This window comes from Petaurus breviceps, unplaced genomic scaffold (genome assembly GCF_028583685.1).
Source record: "Petaurus breviceps papuanus isolate PSGF00001 unplaced genomic scaffold, PetGlider_PUasm1.0 229, whole genome shotgun sequence".
Classification (NCBI taxonomy): Eukaryota; Metazoa; Chordata; class Mammalia; order Diprotodontia; family Petauridae; genus Petaurus; species Petaurus breviceps.
The window spans coordinates 2,824,109-2,843,670 of NW_027185903.1; the positions used below are offsets into that span (position 1 = coordinate 2,824,109).

Below are 19,562 nucleotides of genomic sequence, written 5' to 3' on the forward strand. Positions count from 1 at the left end.
ATACAGAGGGTACCGTAATGTAGCGTGTAGCGCAGGGGATCACCTTCGCTACAGTAGCAATCTCAATAGGGCTTATTTTCAGGGGAGGGCTTATTTTAGAGGAATCTTACACAGTAAGGGGAGGGCTTATTATTGGGGAAACATGGTAGGTCTTTACCCTAAAGAGATTAAAGAAAAAGGAAAAAAAATATTTTTAATGGTTCTTTTTGTAGTGGCAAAGAATTGGAAATTGAAGAAATTCCTATAATTGGGGAATGGCTGAACAAGTAAGTTGTGGTATGTGATTGTGATGGAATACTATTATACTGTAAGAAATTACAAGGGGGATGGTTTAAGAAAAACCTGGAAAAATTTACATGAGTTAATGCAACATGAAGTGAGCAGGACTAGAACATTTTATACAGTAGCAGCAATATTGTAATGATAATCAACTGTTTTAAACTTAAATTAGATGAAAAATGCATATCTACTTCATAGAACTGACAAACTCTGTGTGATTAAACCTTGGGGTTTTTCCCCCTTTATTTTTCTTGCTTTTTTTTTTTGGCAACATAGTTAATGTGGAAATATGTTTAGTGTGACTTCACATGTGTATAATGGGTATCGTTTTTCTTGTTTTCTCAATGAATGGAGAGGTGGAAGGAGGAGAAAATTTGAAACTGAAAATAAGTATTTATATTTTTTAAAATATCTCATTATTGCTTACCTTGGACTGGTTCTGCCTTTGTTCATAACATCCACCAACATAAAGAAAGTTATATTTTTAAAGTTTCGTTTTCTTTAAAAAAAAAAAAAAACAAAGCCTTGTCTTGTATTCTTGACAACACAGTATTGAAGAACCTTGTTCATGGGCATGGAAAATATTGTTGTTTTTATACTAGTCATTAAACAGTTCTCAAAAGAGTAGAATGATTCTTCTATTTCTTTATTGACCTTTTGAAGAACTTAGGTAAATCTTTTTGGCACCTTCTCATCATTCCTTACTACTTTGTTGATTTTATATGCCTTAGAAGAATCCTGGGGTTTGTTGACCCATTTCCCTTAAAGAAACTGATCTTCCCATGGAGTGATTTTCCATATGCATTTAAGAAGAATCAAAGTCACCCAAGTGAGGATATTTGTTGGCATACCTAGCTTTGTGTCATCTAACAAAGTAACCAGACTTTATAAGAATTACAAAGGGAAAAGAGGGCCACATGTCCTTATTAGTTCCCAGTTCAACTCAGTGAGACAACTTGTTTCAAATATGGGTTGGTCAGTGTAACTTTGGAAAATAAGAATTGGGAGTTAGAGTCAGAGGACCCAAGTTTCAAATTCTGGTTCTGCTGTTTACTATCTTGGTAACTTTGGAGAAGTCATATATTCAGCCTCTTGGTGTGAGTTTCTTAATGTTAAATGATGGGGTCAGATTTGACAACCTTTAAAGTCTCAGTTCAAAAGCTCTATCCCATGATTGTATCCTCTGACTTTTGGGATGCAGCAGATGCATGAAGGAAGGTTTTTCCCTATTCAGATTCCTACCCATCTGACCCTGGCACATACTCACACACACACACACACACACACACACACACACATATCAACATAGAGAGAAGGTAGAAAATAAGAGAGTGTAAGAAAATTCTATTAAACACTGCCGAGATCGACTGCTTTGTTTCTTCTCCTACCTCCATCTTAACAGGACTGCAGAATAGCAGAGAGGTGAGTGGGACATAAAGTATAGAAACAGCAAAACAATATACAAAAAGTGAATATTAACATATTAGTAACCCAAGAGAAGCAACATGACATAGTGCATCTAGCACTATGTGATTTAGGTAACTCTTAATTAAGATGACACATTATAGGACATTTGCGAACTATTATTAAAGTAGATTCCTTATTTAGGTTTCCTGAGACTCAGTTTCCTCATCTGTAAAATGGACTATGGGACTTCTGCAGTCCTGTATCAGTTCTAAAACTACGATCCTATACTCTGCATTTATGAGATCACAGTCACTGACCTCGACTAATAATATTTTTTTTAACTAAGGGAAGGAAAGTGTATACTAGAGAGTAAATAGTAGATATTTTTTTAATCATCCAGCTGGCACAGTGATGCCACTCCACGGTTTATCCAGTGCTTCTGGGGCAGGAATGTAGGGAGCTCAATGGAAAGGACATAGTTGGTTGAGTGGCCTGTAGTGGATAGGGTGCCTTTCCGGGCACTTGTTTTGTAGACAGGACACTGATAAATGTTCTGATGCAGGAACTTGGAACTTTCCCCTGGTTTGAGCCAGATGATGGGGAGAGGGTCATAAAGGATTTTAGGGAAAGACTCTCCAATCTCCATTGAAATCCTGTCCCACCGAGCTCCTTCCAAGAAAAGGCCCTTGACAAAGGCCCCATTTTCTGGTTTCTCTGCTACAGTTAATTCCTGTGAGGTCACCTGGAAGAAGGTACATGAAAATAGGTTGGGGTTATTTAACACTTCCTCTTTCTCTCACCTCTCACATTGTAATGTAATGCCAAGCAAAGGCAAACTTCCCAAGGTTCAGAATACCAGCATAGGTGCTCTCCATTTTATTCAGTGACCAACCAAGAACAGAGAAGATCAAAACATGACATCATTCAAAATACAGCATTTACTAAGTGTGATTAAATAATCTCCAAGTACTACCCCACCCCAGGACCTTCCAATCATTCAATCAATTACAAAGTCCTGGTTCTAAATACTACTTTACCCCTAGGCTGTACCTTCATTTAGTCCACCACAAAGCCCCTCTTCTCAAATGGAGATTAGTTTCCAATCTAAGTAAAGTACATTCATTTTTCAATCATAGAACACAAAAAGGTCAAAAGTTCCCCACCCCTGGATCACAATTGAATCTACCCCAGAGTTACATCAAGTTTAAGCACAGCACTTAATACCCAAATGGAGGTCTTTTCTTCATCTTGACACAAGGCAAGTTCTCAGCAATCTTAGTTCCTGGGGAGACAAGGCTTAGCAAGGCCACAAGATACATTACCAGTCCCTTCATTAATTCATCCTCTGTCTGTAGAACAGTCCTAGAACCCCTGAAAACATTAGCAAAACCCTCTCCCAGGATTTCTGTAAACATACAACAAGAAAATCCTTCTTCAGGGCTTCTGAACCAACAGAAAGGTTCCCAGACCCCTGCAACAACAGCACTGTCCTTCACCAGTGGACAGTATTCATTCTGTCTGCAGGACAGTCTCCAGACCCCTGCAACAACAGCACTGTCCTTCACCAGTGGACAGTATTCACTCTCTGTCTGCAGGACAGTCTCAGGGCTTCTTAACCAAAAGCCAGGTTCCAGTACTTCTTCAACAACAGGACTGTCTTTCACCAGTGGACAAATCTGGCAAAACAACATCAAAACAGACAAAGTACCAGCAAAACAGCCATGTCTCCTCAGTCCTTGGCAGCTCAGGGGGCAGGTCTCAAAAGTCCAGGGCGATTCAAAGTGGCACTCAGCAATCCTTCTCAGTCTCTCTCCCTGCCTCCACGAGGTGCTGCTTCCAAAAAGTTCTTCTGCCTCCCTCTTGTCTCTCCAAATCTACGTCACCAGCTCCTCCCAGTTCAGGACTTTCTTTTCACATCAACAAGTCCATCCCACAGGTGGGATTAACAAGCTCTGGGTTTTAACACAATCAGTTTGAAAGCCAAGCCAATACAGGGGAATCTTTAATTGCCATTACTATCACACACATCTATCAGTGACCAAGTCTCATCAGTTCTATAGCTACATCCTAGCTTCTATCCCCTCCTCTATTCCCAAGGCTATAGCCATTAAAACAAGTCTTAATTGACACTTGCCTGGACTGTAATGCCTTCATAGGTCTTCCTAACTTCACCATCTGCACCTAACAATCCATCTGTCATCTATAATAATTTTTTTCTTATGCAAAATCTGATTATGTCACTTTTCTGCACAAAAAATTTAAGTGGCTTAAAGTTGTTCACAAAGTATTTACCTTCTGTATTTGACCCTGAAAGGACATCATCTTGGCCCTGCCTAGCCATTTCAGCCTTATCTTATATGATTTCTCTCTTTGCACTCTCTACTCCACACAAAATGAACTATTCTTTCCAATATCAACCACTCTCAGCATACCCAGCACTCTCTTGTCTCTATGCATTTGCTTATTTTGTTCTCTACCAGAATTTTCCTGCCTCTCCTTTTTTGCCTAATGAAAGCCTACATATTCTTTAAAGCCCAACTCCTCCTTGAAGCCTCTAACAACCTGCCCCTTTGGACCTCACATAGCCTTTTGTTTTGTATGTTTAACACATCTATCATGTCATATTGTGTATTATAGTCATCTTTTTGTGTCTTTTCTCTCTATTAGACTGTAATCTCCATGAAGGCAAGAACTATGCCATATCTAAGCTTTGTGCCTTTCCCTGAACAATCAACAAGGCTGTTGCACACAGCAGGCATGTCAATATCTGTGAATGAGTGAATAACTTCTCAGCAGCCCAGAAAGCTACTTGTACCAACAAGTCTTCCTAGCTATAATGACTCCTAGACTCAGGAGTATCGTATATGGTACTACTTTGTATGGGTGGTTAAGCAATAGATGTCTCCCCAATCACCTGGGAAGCCCAGGTTCTAATCCTGGCCGATCTTTTATAAACCTGTTTGGTTTGGTTTCTTAATAGGGGTAGCATGGTGTGACAAATACAGTACTGGACTGGAAGTGAGGACATCTTGTTCGAGAGAGCTACATATAGCACAAAGTGAACAAGACTTTCCCCCTGGACACTGACACGGAGAGAAAGCAAGATGTTTCCTCCCAATGGTGATCTCCCTCCCTTCACCTCATCTCACCTCATCAAAACCCTCTAACTCACCTTGCTATGCAATAGAACTTCCACCCCCAGGTTCTGCTGTCCTGCCTCCTCCCTGATAGGCACACTTCCTCTCTGTATGGGTACCAGGCACAATCTGTACCGTCTTTTGGCATGACTACACCAGCCACCAAACTCTCTTCTGCAGCACTGCTATACCTACTCAGCTGTTTTATTGTTTTGTTTTTGTTTTTACCCGGGTGAAAAAAGTTCTAGTTATAACTCTATGTTCTGGTTAGTCCTAGTTTTGCCATTAACTCAATGTGTGACCTTAGGTAAATTAATTTCCAAAAACCATCTCTTGGCCTGCTTCCCAGATGTGAAACAATGGAATGAACGAGGTGATCCCTGAGCCCTCTTCCAGCTCTAATCTACTGTCATAAGATTCTTTCATGCCTTTTTCTGCTCCCTTCCTCTGTATGTTTTGTTAGGTCAGTGCTTGACCTACAGTAATATATTTGCCTTTACCATGAGCTTCGAAGTAACACTTTATCATACTCCGATGCAAAGCTAAATAGTAACATTTTCCAGGATAATGGGTCTCACCAGACTGAATAGTCATGCCTAGAACTCACAGCCAGACTACTTGAGGTGACAGGATATTTCAGTTGCATTTCTTCCTTTGGAAATGCATGGTCAGAATCATGGGAACAGTCAGATTCCAATGGGAATAGCAACCTGGGCCACCTTTCAGGAAAAAAAAGATGCCAAATCATCTAACCCTTTTGCTCAGTAAAGTGAAAGAGACAGAACAAAAGGAGAGCCTAGGATCATCAGCGATTTTTGTTTTCACCTTGGCCATTGAATTGAGTTATCTGAACCCACCCTTACCTCAAATTGAAATCCAATGTGATCAATGGGAATGGTATACTTCCTAGCAAAATTCTGGGAAACACCTGTCAAAAAGGACTGTGTGAAGTAGAATCCTGAGATCCAGAACACATTGGGGGCTCCACTGCTGATCCACTCCTGAGGAAGCACAGGAACAAAATGAAATCAACTTACACATACTTGCACAGGGGAGAATGGCCTAGGTCAGGGAGAAGCTTGCTTATATTGGCAAAATAAGACTTTTTTTTTTTTGGAGGCAATTGGGGTTAAGTGAATTGCCCAAGGTCTCACTGCTAGTTTATGTGTTAAGTGTCTGAGGCAGGATTTGAACTCAGGTCTTCCTGACTCCAGGGCCAGTGCTCTATTCACTGCACCACCTAGCTGCCCCTAAAATAAGACTCTTAAATACCCTGTCCCAGCCCCCCAAACTACTGCTCCTATTCTTTTTTTTTTTTAAGCAATCGGGGTCAAGTAACTTGCTCAAGGTTACATGGCCAGTTATTTCTGGGTGGGTGCTAAGTATCTGAGCCCGGATTTGATCCCCAGGTCATCCCAACACTGAAGATGGTGATCTTACTCGCTGAGCCACCTGGCCACCCCTAAGCAATTGGGGTTAAGTAACTTGCTCGAGGTTACATGGCCAGTTATTTCTGGGTGTGGTGCTAAGTATCTGAGCCTGGATTCGATCCCCAGGTCATCCCGACACTGGGGCCGGTGCTCTTATTTGCTGTGCTACCTGACCGCCCCTACTGCTCCTATTCTTAAAAAAAAAATCCTCCCCTTTTAAAGCCTGTAAGTAGCAGAGCTTGGCTGTTCTGGACTCACCTTTTCTACAAAGTATTTCCTTAATAAGCCTACCAGTATCATTTCATTATTCCACCACCTATTCTGTATTGATTGATATTGTTGATGACATTTCTTTAGGCAGTAATTCAAATTACATCTTTGTCATGTGGATTTGTCCTGTTCTCTTGTCTTGCCTTCTGTTTCTTTATAAACAATCTCCCTCTATCCTTAACCTTACCCTCCCTCAACCCAACTCATGAAAGAAAGATGGTCTGTAGACCATCTTACTGTAGACAGTAAGCCTTGGGACCATATATTGTTTGTTAGCTGGTTGCCTGACCCTAGGCCATTCATCTAGTGTCTCACTGTCTACTGCTTCCCAAACAAAGCTAGTGGGTGTTATTACCTGGAAGAAGGCCAGACGTGCTAGGAGATCAGACACATAGCCACCTAGGGGTTTCAGTGATGGGTAGGACTTTGATGCCCACATGCCTGGCACTTTTCCCACTAACATACTGTTAAAGACATCTTCTAGCTCTGAAGACATCAGGACTTGGCCTTTGATGGCTCTACCCAAATTGATCAAGCTGCTCCGAACCACTGTTGTCAGTCTATGGAGGACAAAAGTCAAACTCAGTATATACTTACTTCTAAATGGAGATCACTCCCTCTTTCTGTCCCAAGTGTATTAAGGCAGATACCTTCCTTTTTTATTGGCACAATAATAAACACAGTAGTTGAGGTGAATGGAGGTTGAACTGAGAGAAATTAAAGAGCTTTGCTATTCTTCAGGAAGGATTGCTGGAATCCACAGAAGTTTTCTACTTGAAGGGAACCCAGACAACAAGGACTTCTTTGTGCCAAAACCTATCCTCTGGACCTAAGCTTGAATGGAAACAAACTGAAAATGCCAAAAGATCAATCAACAGGCACAGTCTATTGTCTCCAAGGTCCTATGGAGCCTCCACTCCTGGCTCATATTTATATGTCTAGTTTCTTAGCATTTCAAATTAGGGCCCTGACCCTTAGTGAAAGGGGTACTGGGATAGGAAGAAATATTGCTACCTTGTGGTTAAAAAACTTAGCAACCAAAATAATGAATTGAGCCTCCTATGCCCCAAATTAATCCGTTACATTCCTGCCTTACAACTATCACCAAGAAAGAGGTATAGAACTTCTCCTTCCCTCCTTTCGGTACGCAATCTTCAAGGGTGCTCTTGTGTACTTTAACCGGATTCCACCAAAACACAAAAGTTGTGAGACGTGGTTAGGGGAGAGATGCATAGTTTTATTTATCTACTAAGCTATGCTCCATCAGAAATAACTTGCTAGAGAATCATGCCAATGCAAAACAGACTTATGGAACTACATTCACTGGGTAAGCCAAGCTCAGGCCAAAGGCTCATTGCCAAACAGGGTAAGCAATGGTCTACAATGGAAGGCCACCAGACAAAATAATCGTTGCTCCATCACTTCAACTTTTAAAGGGCAAATGCCCCCATGTCCCCTGGAATAGTTTCCCCCTAATCTGAAGGTCCTATTAAGATCTGGTCTGGACCTATGATTTGGCTGGTATAGGGAATTACTGGGTGAAGAAATATCCTCTCTGTCAGTGCAGGCTATCATCTTCTCTACAACTTTTAATTCTTTTTGTTGAGTCATTAAGTAGTATCCAACACTTTGTGACCCAAGGGACCATAACACACCAGTGCTATCCACATTTTCTTGACAAAGATGCTGGAGTGGTTTCCCATTTCCTTCTCCAGTGGATTAAGGTAAACAGAAGATAAGTGACTGGCCCAGGGTCACACAGCTAATAAGTGTCTGAGGTCAGATTTTAACTCAGGTCTTCTAGATGCCAGGCCCAGTGCTCTATCCACTAAGCCTTCTAGCCATCTTATAGAGGATTGTCTAAATCACTGAGAGATTAAGTAACTCATGTAGGGTCACATAGCTAGTATGGATCAGAAGCAGGATTTGGAACCCAGGTCTATTTGTTTTCAAGGCCAGCTCTCCATATACTACATGCCACCTAGCCCCTCTTGTGACCACAGAGAAAAAGGACCAATTCTACCTGTTAAATCGAATGAGTTCTTGCCTCAGGACCGTGTTCATGGACTCTTCATAGAGCACAGGGTACATGTTCATGACCATTTCCAGGTCAAAGTCCTTAGGAAGTTTAGATAGGATATCCTTAGCCAGATCTTCAACCACTTCCTTAAATTGCAAATTTAGAGAAACATATGAAATAAGCTTTCTGAATGGTGGCTTTTTAACAAAAAGAGAAATTAAGATGTAATAAATAAAGAAATTTAGATGTAATAAATAGCTCTTTTAAATATGCTTTGAAAGAATTTCTCTAGAAATCATTTACAGGGTATAAAATGTAAACCAATTACCATATGGGTTCCCCTTCCATTCTTTAGTTTATTCCTCCCCTTCCATTCTCTATATGAATTCTATCCATGCTAACATCAAGGAAGCATATGTAGGAAAATCAGAACCTTTTGGTTCACAGCAGGAAGTGAGATCCACAAATTTGGCCCTGATATTAATATTAAAGGTTATGATCTAGGCACAAGCTTGCTCTTTGACCAAGTGGGTCAGTAAAATGAGATTAGCACTGGTCATCAGAGAATTTCTCATTCTTCTAAGGGAATCATCCCTGAGTCTCCACCCATGAGATCCCCAGAGACTCTGGTGCTAGACCTCTGCAGGGGCATTTCTTGGTGGTGCTGGTCACCCTACTCAATGGTTCCTAAATCCTTCTCATTCATTGACTCTGTTAGCTGCAAATTTGCCAGACTACTTCCCTTCCTTCCCCTCCCCCCATTTATTCCTTTGCAGTATCACCTCTGGCAAACAGAAAAGCCCACTGATAGGTAGTGTCTTCTGGAGAGGTGATTAAACCTAGAGGAGCGAGAGAATGAGGATGGCCTCTTCAGTGTTAGAACAGTCCTGAAAAACAGGAAGTCTGGTCTCTACATTCTTTCATCTTCAGTATTGGGGGAATCATCAGCACCCCTATACTGAGGAGACACAGTCCCTACTCTGTGCAGAATCATATAGGAATGCTTGTTTAGCCAATTATGTGACATCTCTCAAAAACTGAATGAGAATTATGAAGTTAGAAATGGTCAAGCTGGGGAAGGGAGTCAGCATGTTGTAGAGCCAGAACTGAGAGCCAGGGGATATTGATTGCTAATCCTAATTCCGTCATGAGCTCACTGTGTTTCCTTAGGTTATTTGTTTCACCTTTCAGAGGTTTATCCTACATCCACAAATGGCCCGGTAGAAGTAAAAGTGTATTGAAAAAATGATTTTTTTCCTATTTTTTTCGACAAAAATTTATAACAAGGGATGCTTTGCTAGGGAGGGAAGGAGATAAGAATATTTTGAAAATAAAAAATGACATAAAAACAAAAGATATCGATAAAATTGGCACTAAATGAATGCAAGGCATTATTATAAGATGTTTGGATGAGATCACCTCTAGGGTCTCATTTCTAGCTCTTACATTCCATGATTAGAATTTGGAAGTCCTTCTCATTCTACAGACTGCAGGTCTTCCCTAGTCACAGAGAATATCTTAGATCAATTCTTCCCAACCCTCCAAGACAGCCCCATCTAGAAACTGATGCTACCCAACAATGTCATTCTTTTTTGGGGAGGGGGCATGGAACAAGGTTATCATATCAAACCCAATGTTACCTGAGGAGACTTGCCGGCTCCCCCACTTTGCCTGGGGAGTGTCAATAACACTCCATTAAGCAACAGATTGGTCTCCTGGTTGTCCTTGGTGATATCTGCATTCTCATGAAGGCCAAAAACTTCGGGATGGGTTGCTAAGGGCAAACTTCTTATGTAGTCAATGTAGGCCTGGAAATAAAACCTCAGATTAAGGAAGGGAAAATTCAGGGTTCACATGAATCAGACTGGGCATAATGGGTCAAATCCCCAAGAGGTACTGATCAGTGAGAGACCCTAATGACCGATATCAGGCAAGTTATCGGACTTAATCTCCCACCAGACATGGTTGACGTGGGTGGCAACCAGAGCTCTAACTGCAGTATATTTCAACTTATTGACTGTAAAAGTCATTTGCAATTGTCTAATATTCATATTTGTAATTTTGCAGGAAAGCTGTAGAGATCAACCCCAAGCATTATTGCCTATTCTTAGTCCACTGTTAACCTTGGACTGCTCACACAGTCACATATCAAACCTCTGTGCAGAAAACCAAACCAAACCAAACTTTAAAACCGAGGATGGGGCGAGGTAGCTGATGACATGGGTTCCAGTGAGGAAGAGCTGAGATAATTGTTGGAAGCCCTCTACCACATCCTTTTCTCCCTCCCTCCATCCTGACTCACTTCTTCCTCATTCCCAACCTTGCTTTGTTTCTCCCTCACTCCCTTCTCCCATGCCTATATATTTAGGCCTCACAGGATCAGACAAGAGAACACCCATCACTTTGCATGCCTGAGAGCTAAAGGGAGTCATTGAACTCTGTCTTAAAGTAAAACCTAAGAAGGTAATGAGGAATGTGGAATAAAGTTCTGGAGCAGTGTCTTACCGAGTATGTACTATCCGGTGGAACAAAGTAGACCCCCCCAGGAGCCAAGCTGTAATAGTCAATTTCTATATCCTTATTGTAGAATATGGAAAGAAGGGATAGGAGGAGGCGTCTGTCTTTGTCATCAGTCACTCTGCCACCGTAATTACATTCACCTGGGAAAGTCAACGGAAACTGGGTAGAAAGGAGGGCTTTGGTTTGGTTATCGTTCATTCAAAAGGATTTATTGAGCATACCAGATATTGGGTTACGTATTGTAGGAGATACAAAAATGAACAAAAATAATTTCTGCTCTTAAAAGCAACTCATAGTCTCATAGAAGGGATAAGAAATGTATGCAAATAATTATAACAAATTAGAATGTAATAAATGCTTAGGACAGGAATAAATAAAGTGATATGGGATAGCAGCAGAAATCAGAAGTGGGAGGGGTTGGGAGGTCAGGAAAAGCTTCATGGAAGAAATGGTATTTAAGTTGAGTCTTGAAGAATTGGATAAAAATTAGATGGAAGTAGGGGAGGAGGGTGTGCCAGGAAAAGGAGATAGCATAAGCTAAGGGACAAGGGTGAGAAACCTAGGAGCAAGTTTGCAGAACAGCAGCTTGTCTAATTTGATCAAAGCATAGGATATAGAGTAGTGAGAGAAAAGGTTGGAATGGTATATTGATGCCCGATTATGGAGGCCCTTGAATATCAGGTTCGAACTTTATTTTGTTGGTAATGGGAAGGTTTCTGAACATGATCCTAGTCATGCTTAAGAAAAATTAATCCCACAACTTCATATAAGTTAGATTACAGGACAGTATCTCTAGCCTTTATGTATTTTTTAAAAATTCTCTTTTTAATGGGTTTTGGTAGCAAACTTCTGATAGCATTTCTTTTATGATTAACTACTCAATTGTAGAGAAATGATAAAGCAGGATTTCATGATGGCCCTTAGGAGCTCCTGCCATCCATCTCTAAGATAACTACAATCAGTCAACTAGCATTTATTAAATACTTAATACATACCAAGCATTGTGCTAAGTACCGAGAATACAATTATAATTATAACAAATATACATATTTATAATTAATATAATTAAAATAAAAGGCAGTCCTCACCCTCAAAGAGTTCATGTTCTAATGAGGGAAAATACTATGTAAAAGGAAGCTGAAGGGGGATGGGAGAGAAACAAAGGCACTCTCAGTGGTAACAGGCATGCAAATATTAATTTCCTTGCAAAGGAAAGTATCTGTTCATCTGTGGCTGAAGTATTATATTAATTAGGAGACCTGAATTCAGGTCCCAACTCTCACTTAGCTACACACCCTGGGCAAGTCATTTAAACTCTCTTACCTCAGCTATATAATGGGGAAGAGGGAGGGGACCCAGGAAACAGAGGTGATAGCAGCAAGAAAAGCTGTTATGGGTCCTAGCAAGTCAAGTTGTGGGATCTACTGAAAAATGCCCCATAGGGTTAAGGAGTGCCCTGGTATCCATGGCAACACAGGAAATCAGGAAGGGGGACAGATTTCAGATTGTGTCTGGTTTTACGACAAGTTGAGTTCAAGGTGCTTGTGGGATATCTAGGGAGAGCTAATCACTCTACAGCTAGAAATAACAGAACTCGAGAAGTCTGGAGCTTAGGAGAAGGACATAGGAATGTGCTTGGCTAGCTTATTCCAGCTTGGACTGGGTTCCTAGGGTGAGAAACTAATGGCTCATGGGCCTTAGGAAGGAATTCAGAGGTAGCTTTGAATGAAATGACCTCTTAAAAATATTGCTGTTTATTTGTTTGTTTTGGAGGGGGAATGCAAGGCAATTGGGGTTAAGTGACTTGCCCAAAGTCACTCAGCTAGTATAGTGTGTTAAGTGTCTGAGGATGGATTTGAACTCAGGTCCTTCTGACTCCAGGGCCAGTGCTGTATTCACTGCACCACCTAGCCACCCCTTGTTTGTTAGTTTTTAAGGAAACAGTATTCTGCCCCTTCAAATCTAGTAGGGATCCTGTTCTATCACACCCAGCATTTACGCAGCACTTTGTATTGCTAGCCAAAGTTTCGTGTCTCTTTCAGCTCCTAATAGTTTTCCACAAATTAGGTATGTAAAAAATATTTTTAAATGTCTTGTTTAATTGATTAAGCAACAAAGAAGCTTGCTCCCTCTTTAGGCAGTTGAAGCAAAAGAGGGAAGAGGTGGATGTGGTATGGAAGAGAAATATTTGCCACAGCAGCTAGACTGTTTCAATACCTGTTAGGTAGGTCAGAGCCTCAAATGGCACTTCCTCATATTCATTCAGAAACATCTGGATCTGTCGCATGCTGATTCTCAAGTCAGACTCATTGAATTCATAGGGGATATTCCAACCTGCCAGAGTCAGAGAAGTCTAGGCATTAGAGTTCCCATTTGGTGATCACATTCAGGAGAGTGAAGTACCATTACAGGGTATGTCAGCATCTTTCTTCCAGAGGAAAAAACAAATCATCTCTGATGTTTATAGTCAGTGTGGGAATCATTCTACCTCTGACCACGTTGGTTCTAAGTTAATTTCTTTATCATTCACTCAATTAGTGTGGTAGATACCAGCAAGCAGGGATTTATGAAGGAAAGATTATTTATCTTGCGTGAAATACTTTCTTATAGCAAAAAACTCCAAAACTAGTGTAATAATAAAGTTAGAGAAGGGCCCTTAGCTCTTCCCAGGGGCACTTTTGGTTCCAAATTCACCCAAGTCAGAAAAGGTAACCTAGCAGCCACGTGGGGCATGGGAGTTTGAGAGCAGGGGCACAGAACTGATCCAGGCTGTAGTAAGGTGGACAGGGCTGTGAGTAGCAGATGGTCTGCAAACCCACCATTCCCTTCTGCCTTTATGTCCTATCAATGCTTGGAAGCCTGTGTCATTTATTTTCCCCCTCTTTTATAAAATTGACAAGGTCATTGTTTGGGCTTCTTTCAGCTCTAAGAGATTTGTACTCCATCTGACTCCACCTCAGCTTTACTTTCAGGAAAAGCTGAATGACCTTAAGTAAGTCATGTCTGTGTGTCTGTGGCCACATGTGATTTCAAAACCTCTTTCAGCCCCCTTCACCAAAACATCTATTGATTTTCTATACCACTTTCCTCCTTTTCTCCCCATCTTCCTCTCCTTCCTTAAGTAATTAGGCTTCTTGGATACTATATATAATAAAAACAGTGACCTTCACACCTAGTTAATGAATTGTTAAATAGGAAGCTGCCAGATGGGGTGCCTGTTCTCCCCTGGAGTATCCTCCAGCAGTTTTCTTATGTCTCTGTACAAGGTGCCCCAAGGATCTCTGTCTCCCTCATGGAGGAGTCTATGATGCCCCCCAACCCCCATCCCCTGAACATCCCTAAAATAAAGTTACTCTAGCTCATAGTGATCACTAGTCCCTTTTCAAAATGCTCTCAAATAATCCCTATAATAATACCTTCTAGAATTTTGCCAAGAAACAAAATTCATTTCGCTGGTATAAAATTTGAAGAATGTAGCCTTTTCCATTTGGGGATAATTGATTTATTTGGCCATCTTCTGTCTTGTGACAACTTTTTTTTCAAATAATAATGTTAATGACTTTTAAGAGTAATTTGCAGTTTAGTTTATCTGGAACTAGTAACTTTGAGTAATTAGTTCATTGAGAACAGCCAAGTGCTTTCTTTCTATTTCTTTCTATTTAGTATCAGTTTCCTGTTAACCACCACTTTCATTCTGTCCTTCCTAGTTTGAAGCTCACTCATAGAATCAAAATAAGGGTTGAATACCTCTGTCTTTTCTATATTATCTATTGGCACCATCCCTTCCACCTCAAGAAGTAAATATATGTCCTTTCCTGTTCCCAAAATAGTTGGGGGTTTTTAGCCTTATTTATTGCCATGTGACCTTAGGATTACCTTGGATAATTTCTCAAGGCCTCAGTTTCTTTATCTGTAAAATGAAGAAATTGGATTAGATATCCTCTAATGGATATCTCAGGTCCCCTCCATAAAGATCCTATGTTCCTGTTCAATTGGAGAGTGACTGAACAAATTGTGGTATGTGGATGCAATGGAATCCCATTATGTTGTAAGAAATAATGAACATGATAAGTACAGAGAAGCATGAAAAAACTTACATGAACTGATACAAAGTAAAGTTAGCAGAGCCAAAAAAAAAATAACATGCACAATGACTACAACAATATGAATGGGAAGAACAAAACTACAAAACAATAAAAAATAAAGGCTTCAAAATTTCAGAGAATAAGCTTGGCCCCCAAGAAGAAATATGAGAAGACATATCTCATCCCCACTATTCCTTTGTAGAGGTCAGAGGAGAGAATGTTCTGTGGTTATGGAATACTGCATATAATGTAGACTTTTTTCACTGTATTGATCAGTATTGCTAACTTCATTTTCTCTTTTTGTTTTTCTCTTAAAAACCCTTTGTAATAAAGGTTGATTGTCATGGTAATGGGGAGGGACAAAGAGGGAAATCTAAGCAGTGTTAAAACAAAAGATATCAATAAAAATGTATTTGTTCCTGATAATGCTCTCTCTCTCTCTCTCTCTCTCTCTCTCTCTCTCTCTCTCTCTCTCTCTCTCTCTCTCTCTCTCTCTCTCTCGGAGGGCAAGAGGAAGGAAAATTTATGTAACATAAAAATAAAAAATGTCAATAAAATTCCCTTTTTTTAAAAATCCTATGCTCATCTGATCTTTAGCATTCATTGCTTTAGCACTTCTGACACTGTTCTTATAGAAATTTTTACTTATCCCATATATATGTCTTTTAAAGATCTTCTTTTCAAAAGAAATTTGTGAAGACTTCCAGAACTTACCTAGGGGTCCAAAGTTTCTTCTCTCTTGAACAATGGCATGGAAGAAACAGAGGCCAAACAACAGTTTGTGCCACATCTTGGCTTTCTCACAACTGTTGAAGAAGAGGGGATCCGAGATGGGGTCATTGAGGAAGGAGCGCAAAAGGTTGGCTCGGACACCTTTGGGAGGCTCGTTGGTCATTTTGATCCCATTCTGGAGGATGCTGACAGGAAACTTCTCTGATGGATAACTGGTTAGCCACAGCCTTGAAGGAGAAAAGTGTAATTCATTTGCTTAGCTGAAAATCAGTTTATCACCTAAAGTAAAAAAAAAAAAATTCCTACAAATCCCCAGACCTCAGCAAAAAAAACCAAAATCTTTGTTTTAAATGATCTGACAACTGACACAAATTACTTATGGCCTAAACTAGACTTGATTACCTATTGAAATTTGATAATTATAATAATTGCTAGCATTTAGATAAGCACTTTGCATATGTTAGTTACTCCTTTACTCCTCACAACAGTCTTGTGAGGCAGGTGCTGTTATTAGACCTGTATTACAATGAGGAAACTGAGACTGAGAGAGGTTAAGTGACTTGCTCAAGGTCTTACACTTGGAATATCCTTCCACTGCTAAAGCCCTCTTGGCCCATTGGTGAGTTACTCCTGGGACACTTCATGTTGGGGAAGGGCCCTCGCCAGCCATCCTTCATTCCCCTCCCAACTCTGCTTCTGACTCTCCAAACTTTGTGTGGGTACTTACCCCATCCCACTGCTTTTCAGCTCATTTCTTCTTATTATCTTCCCCCATTAGACAGTAAGCTCTTTGAAGGCAGGGACTGTCTTTCTTTTTGCTTGCATTTGTCTCCCCATGCTTAGTACAGTGCTTTGCACTGTACTAAGCACCTAATAAATATTTGTTGTCATCCTGTTTGGCTCCCTACCTGCTATCCTGCCTAGGGTCACACAGTCTGTAAATTTAACAATAGATTCCCATTCTTAAGAGGTATGTAAATAGCAAAAATGTATAGAATTGATATTCTTTTTTAGATTTTTTACTTCAGAGTCAATGATAATTTGAGGTAAGACCTGAGAGGATATTTATTTGAATACCCTTATTTTATAGATGGAAGGAAAGTGACTCATCTTTACAATTGTAAATTCATTCAAAATCAGACCTGAACAAGAAATTGTTTTTCTGAGGTTACTCTGAACATACTTCATTCAACATGGATGCAGAGACTGATTTCTGTTTGACATAGGGAAATGCTTTATAACAATTACAAAGAACTATCCCAAACTATAATGGCCTTTCTCAGGAAACAGTGGCTCTTAACCTTTTTTTGTGTCATAGACCCACTGGGCAGTCTGGTGAAAACTATGAAGCCCTTCTCAGAAGAATGTTGTTAAATGTATAAAATAAGATACATAGGATTACAAAGGAAACCGATTATATTGAATACAGTTATCAAAACACTAAAAAGGAAACATCACCAAGTTCAGGGTCAATAAGATAGCTCCCTATCATTGATGGTCTTGAAGAGAGACTGGACCACTACTTTTTGGAGATATCAGAGAGGGAATTTGTGTTTCTACTTTGTATTTAATTAGATCAATATTTCCCAACCTGTGTGTCTTGGACTGTTTTGTTTTTTTTTTGGAGGGGGGAGCGGAGCAAAAGATGGGGTAGGGATGTTTATGGCAAAGGCACCATCTCATTACATGAATTTTTATGACTAAAGAATTAACCACTTAGTGGCTGTTCATGACCTACTATTCATGAACTTCTCTAGGCTAATCTTTGGAAAACAGATATAGTTTTGTATTTAAGATTGTACTCAATGCTTTTCCAGCCTTGTAGCATTTATGAGAGCAGCAGTATAGCCTTTGGGAACCCAGACTCACCTCTAGGCTCTGATAAAGCACAGGAGCAGGACAATAGAGAAAGCCATATATATACTTTATATAGACTGAACAAATGAGGTCACTCACATAGATGTCCACTATTGCTCACAAGTCTGTAGGTACTATTGTGATAAATAAAATATAAATTCATGTAAAAGCAATAATTACACTCCTAGGAGCTTATCATTATGCATTTTCTCAATTAATGGATACTAACAGTACAACTACTATCATATAGAGGTCCATGAAAATTTTTTTTTTGCTTTTTTTGGGGGGGAGGGCAATTGGGGTTAAGTGACTTGCCCAAGGTCACATGGCTAGTTTTTTGTTAAGTGTTTCTGAGGCCACATTTGAACTCAGGTCCTCCTGACTCCAGGGCCGGTGCTCTACTCACTGTGCCACCTAGCCACCCCTCCATGAAAATTTTTGATCCTAAAAATGGGTCCTCATACTTGAAAAGGTTAGAAACAACCAGATTAGTAGTCCTCTAATAATAATAGGTAGTATTTATAAAGTGCTTTAAGGTTTGTTTTATATACATAATCTCATTTGTTCCTCACAACAACCCTGTAAGGTCAATGGCTATTATTATCCCTATTTTTCCAATTAGGAAACTGAGGCAGTGGAGGTTAAGTGACTTGCCCAGGGTCATAAAGTTAGCAAATGTCTGAGCTAAGGTTTGAACTCAGGTCTTCCTGACTCGAAGTCTAACACTAGTACTACCTAGCTGCCTCCCCAAAGAGGAAACATGGGAATTTTCTAGCTCTGGACTCTAAGATTCTATGATTCTATCATGCAGAAAGTGGACCAAAAAAAAGATAGTAGGAACCAACCAGTTGGACCATTTATATGAATCAACATACTTTATTTTGTTTTATTTTTACTTCATCATATTTCAAAAAATTAAAAAGGGACCTGCACAAATAAGGGCTAAACAAAGAAATAGAGAATTATCTGGGTAGCCTCTTACCGGAAGGATGGATTGGTGTTCTCAGGAATAATCACTTCCTCACATATCTTCTCCAAAGTAGGCATCCAGCTGGTGGCTAGATGGCAGTTCTGTAAGACCACCCAAGTTCCGTCACTGATGGCTTTATTAATCATATTGGCAGCAATGGGGCCCTGGCCCTGGCCAAGGGAGATGGTTTGAATGCTGCTACCTCCCATGCCAAGATCATCTGCAAACTTGAGTAGACCTGTGAGCAGAGCCAGTGGAGTTTTTAGAAGAGACCAGCATAACCCTGCTGAGTTTACAATGATCCCATGAAAGCAATGACATAAATTAAAATTCCACACCCTTGTGAAAAGAGTTCAAAAAAATTTTCCCCATGGTGTCAGCAAGATAAAAAGCTCTTCAAAAGATAAGTAGTTTCACTTAACTCTCATGGAGAAAGTTGTTCTTAGTATGATCATCACACAGGCTAAAGTCAACAATTACCTCTATCTTTTGACAACTATATACTATATAATAATACATACATAAAGTATATCTAGTATTCAAAAGTAATTATTAGTAAGGCTTCATGCTAAGATACCAGCACTATGTTAGAGACCCTGTGTTTAATGCTAAAGCCTCTGTTGCTCCTTCTCCTATACAGAGAAATGTTCAGATTTCAAGTTTCCCTCTTCTGAGTGCTCAGTAGAGCACATGTATAATTGTAATAATTCAATCCAGCTTCTGGGAATATAACGTGTATAATTACATTGAATACTCTGACCCTTACCTAATTCTCTTTCTTATTCCTTGTTTTTCCTCTTGATTTTCTTTCCCAAATATCCCACTTAGAGGTATAAAAGGAAAACTCAAAAATCC

The 19,562-nt window shown here is 40.0% G+C and overlaps 1 protein-coding gene across 1 annotated transcript in view; it reads right to left on the bottom strand.

Moving 5' to 3' along the window:
• Nucleotides 1-1,209: 1,209 nt before the first annotated feature.
• The window catches only part of DNAH3 (dynein axonemal heavy chain 3), a 184,783-nt gene continuing 166,430 nt past the window's right edge, over nt 1,210-19,562 (bottom strand). The window contains exons 53-61 of the mRNA XM_069096531.1: nt 18,720-18,945; nt 15,863-16,107; nt 13,281-13,397; nt 11,049-11,203; nt 10,184-10,351; nt 8,547-8,689; nt 6,879-7,083; nt 5,687-5,824; nt 1,210-2,428 (exon numbers count right to left, since the gene is read on the bottom strand). Of these exons, the coding sequence (XP_068952632.1) occupies nt 2,075-2,428; nt 5,687-5,824; nt 6,879-7,083; nt 8,547-8,689; nt 10,184-10,351; nt 11,049-11,203; nt 13,281-13,397; nt 15,863-16,107; nt 18,720-18,945 (1,751 nt within the window). The 3' untranslated portion in view covers nt 1,210-2,074. The remainder of the gene's footprint in view (nt 2,429-5,686; nt 5,825-6,878; nt 7,084-8,546; nt 8,690-10,183; nt 10,352-11,048; nt 11,204-13,280; nt 13,398-15,862; nt 16,108-18,719; nt 18,946-19,562) is intronic.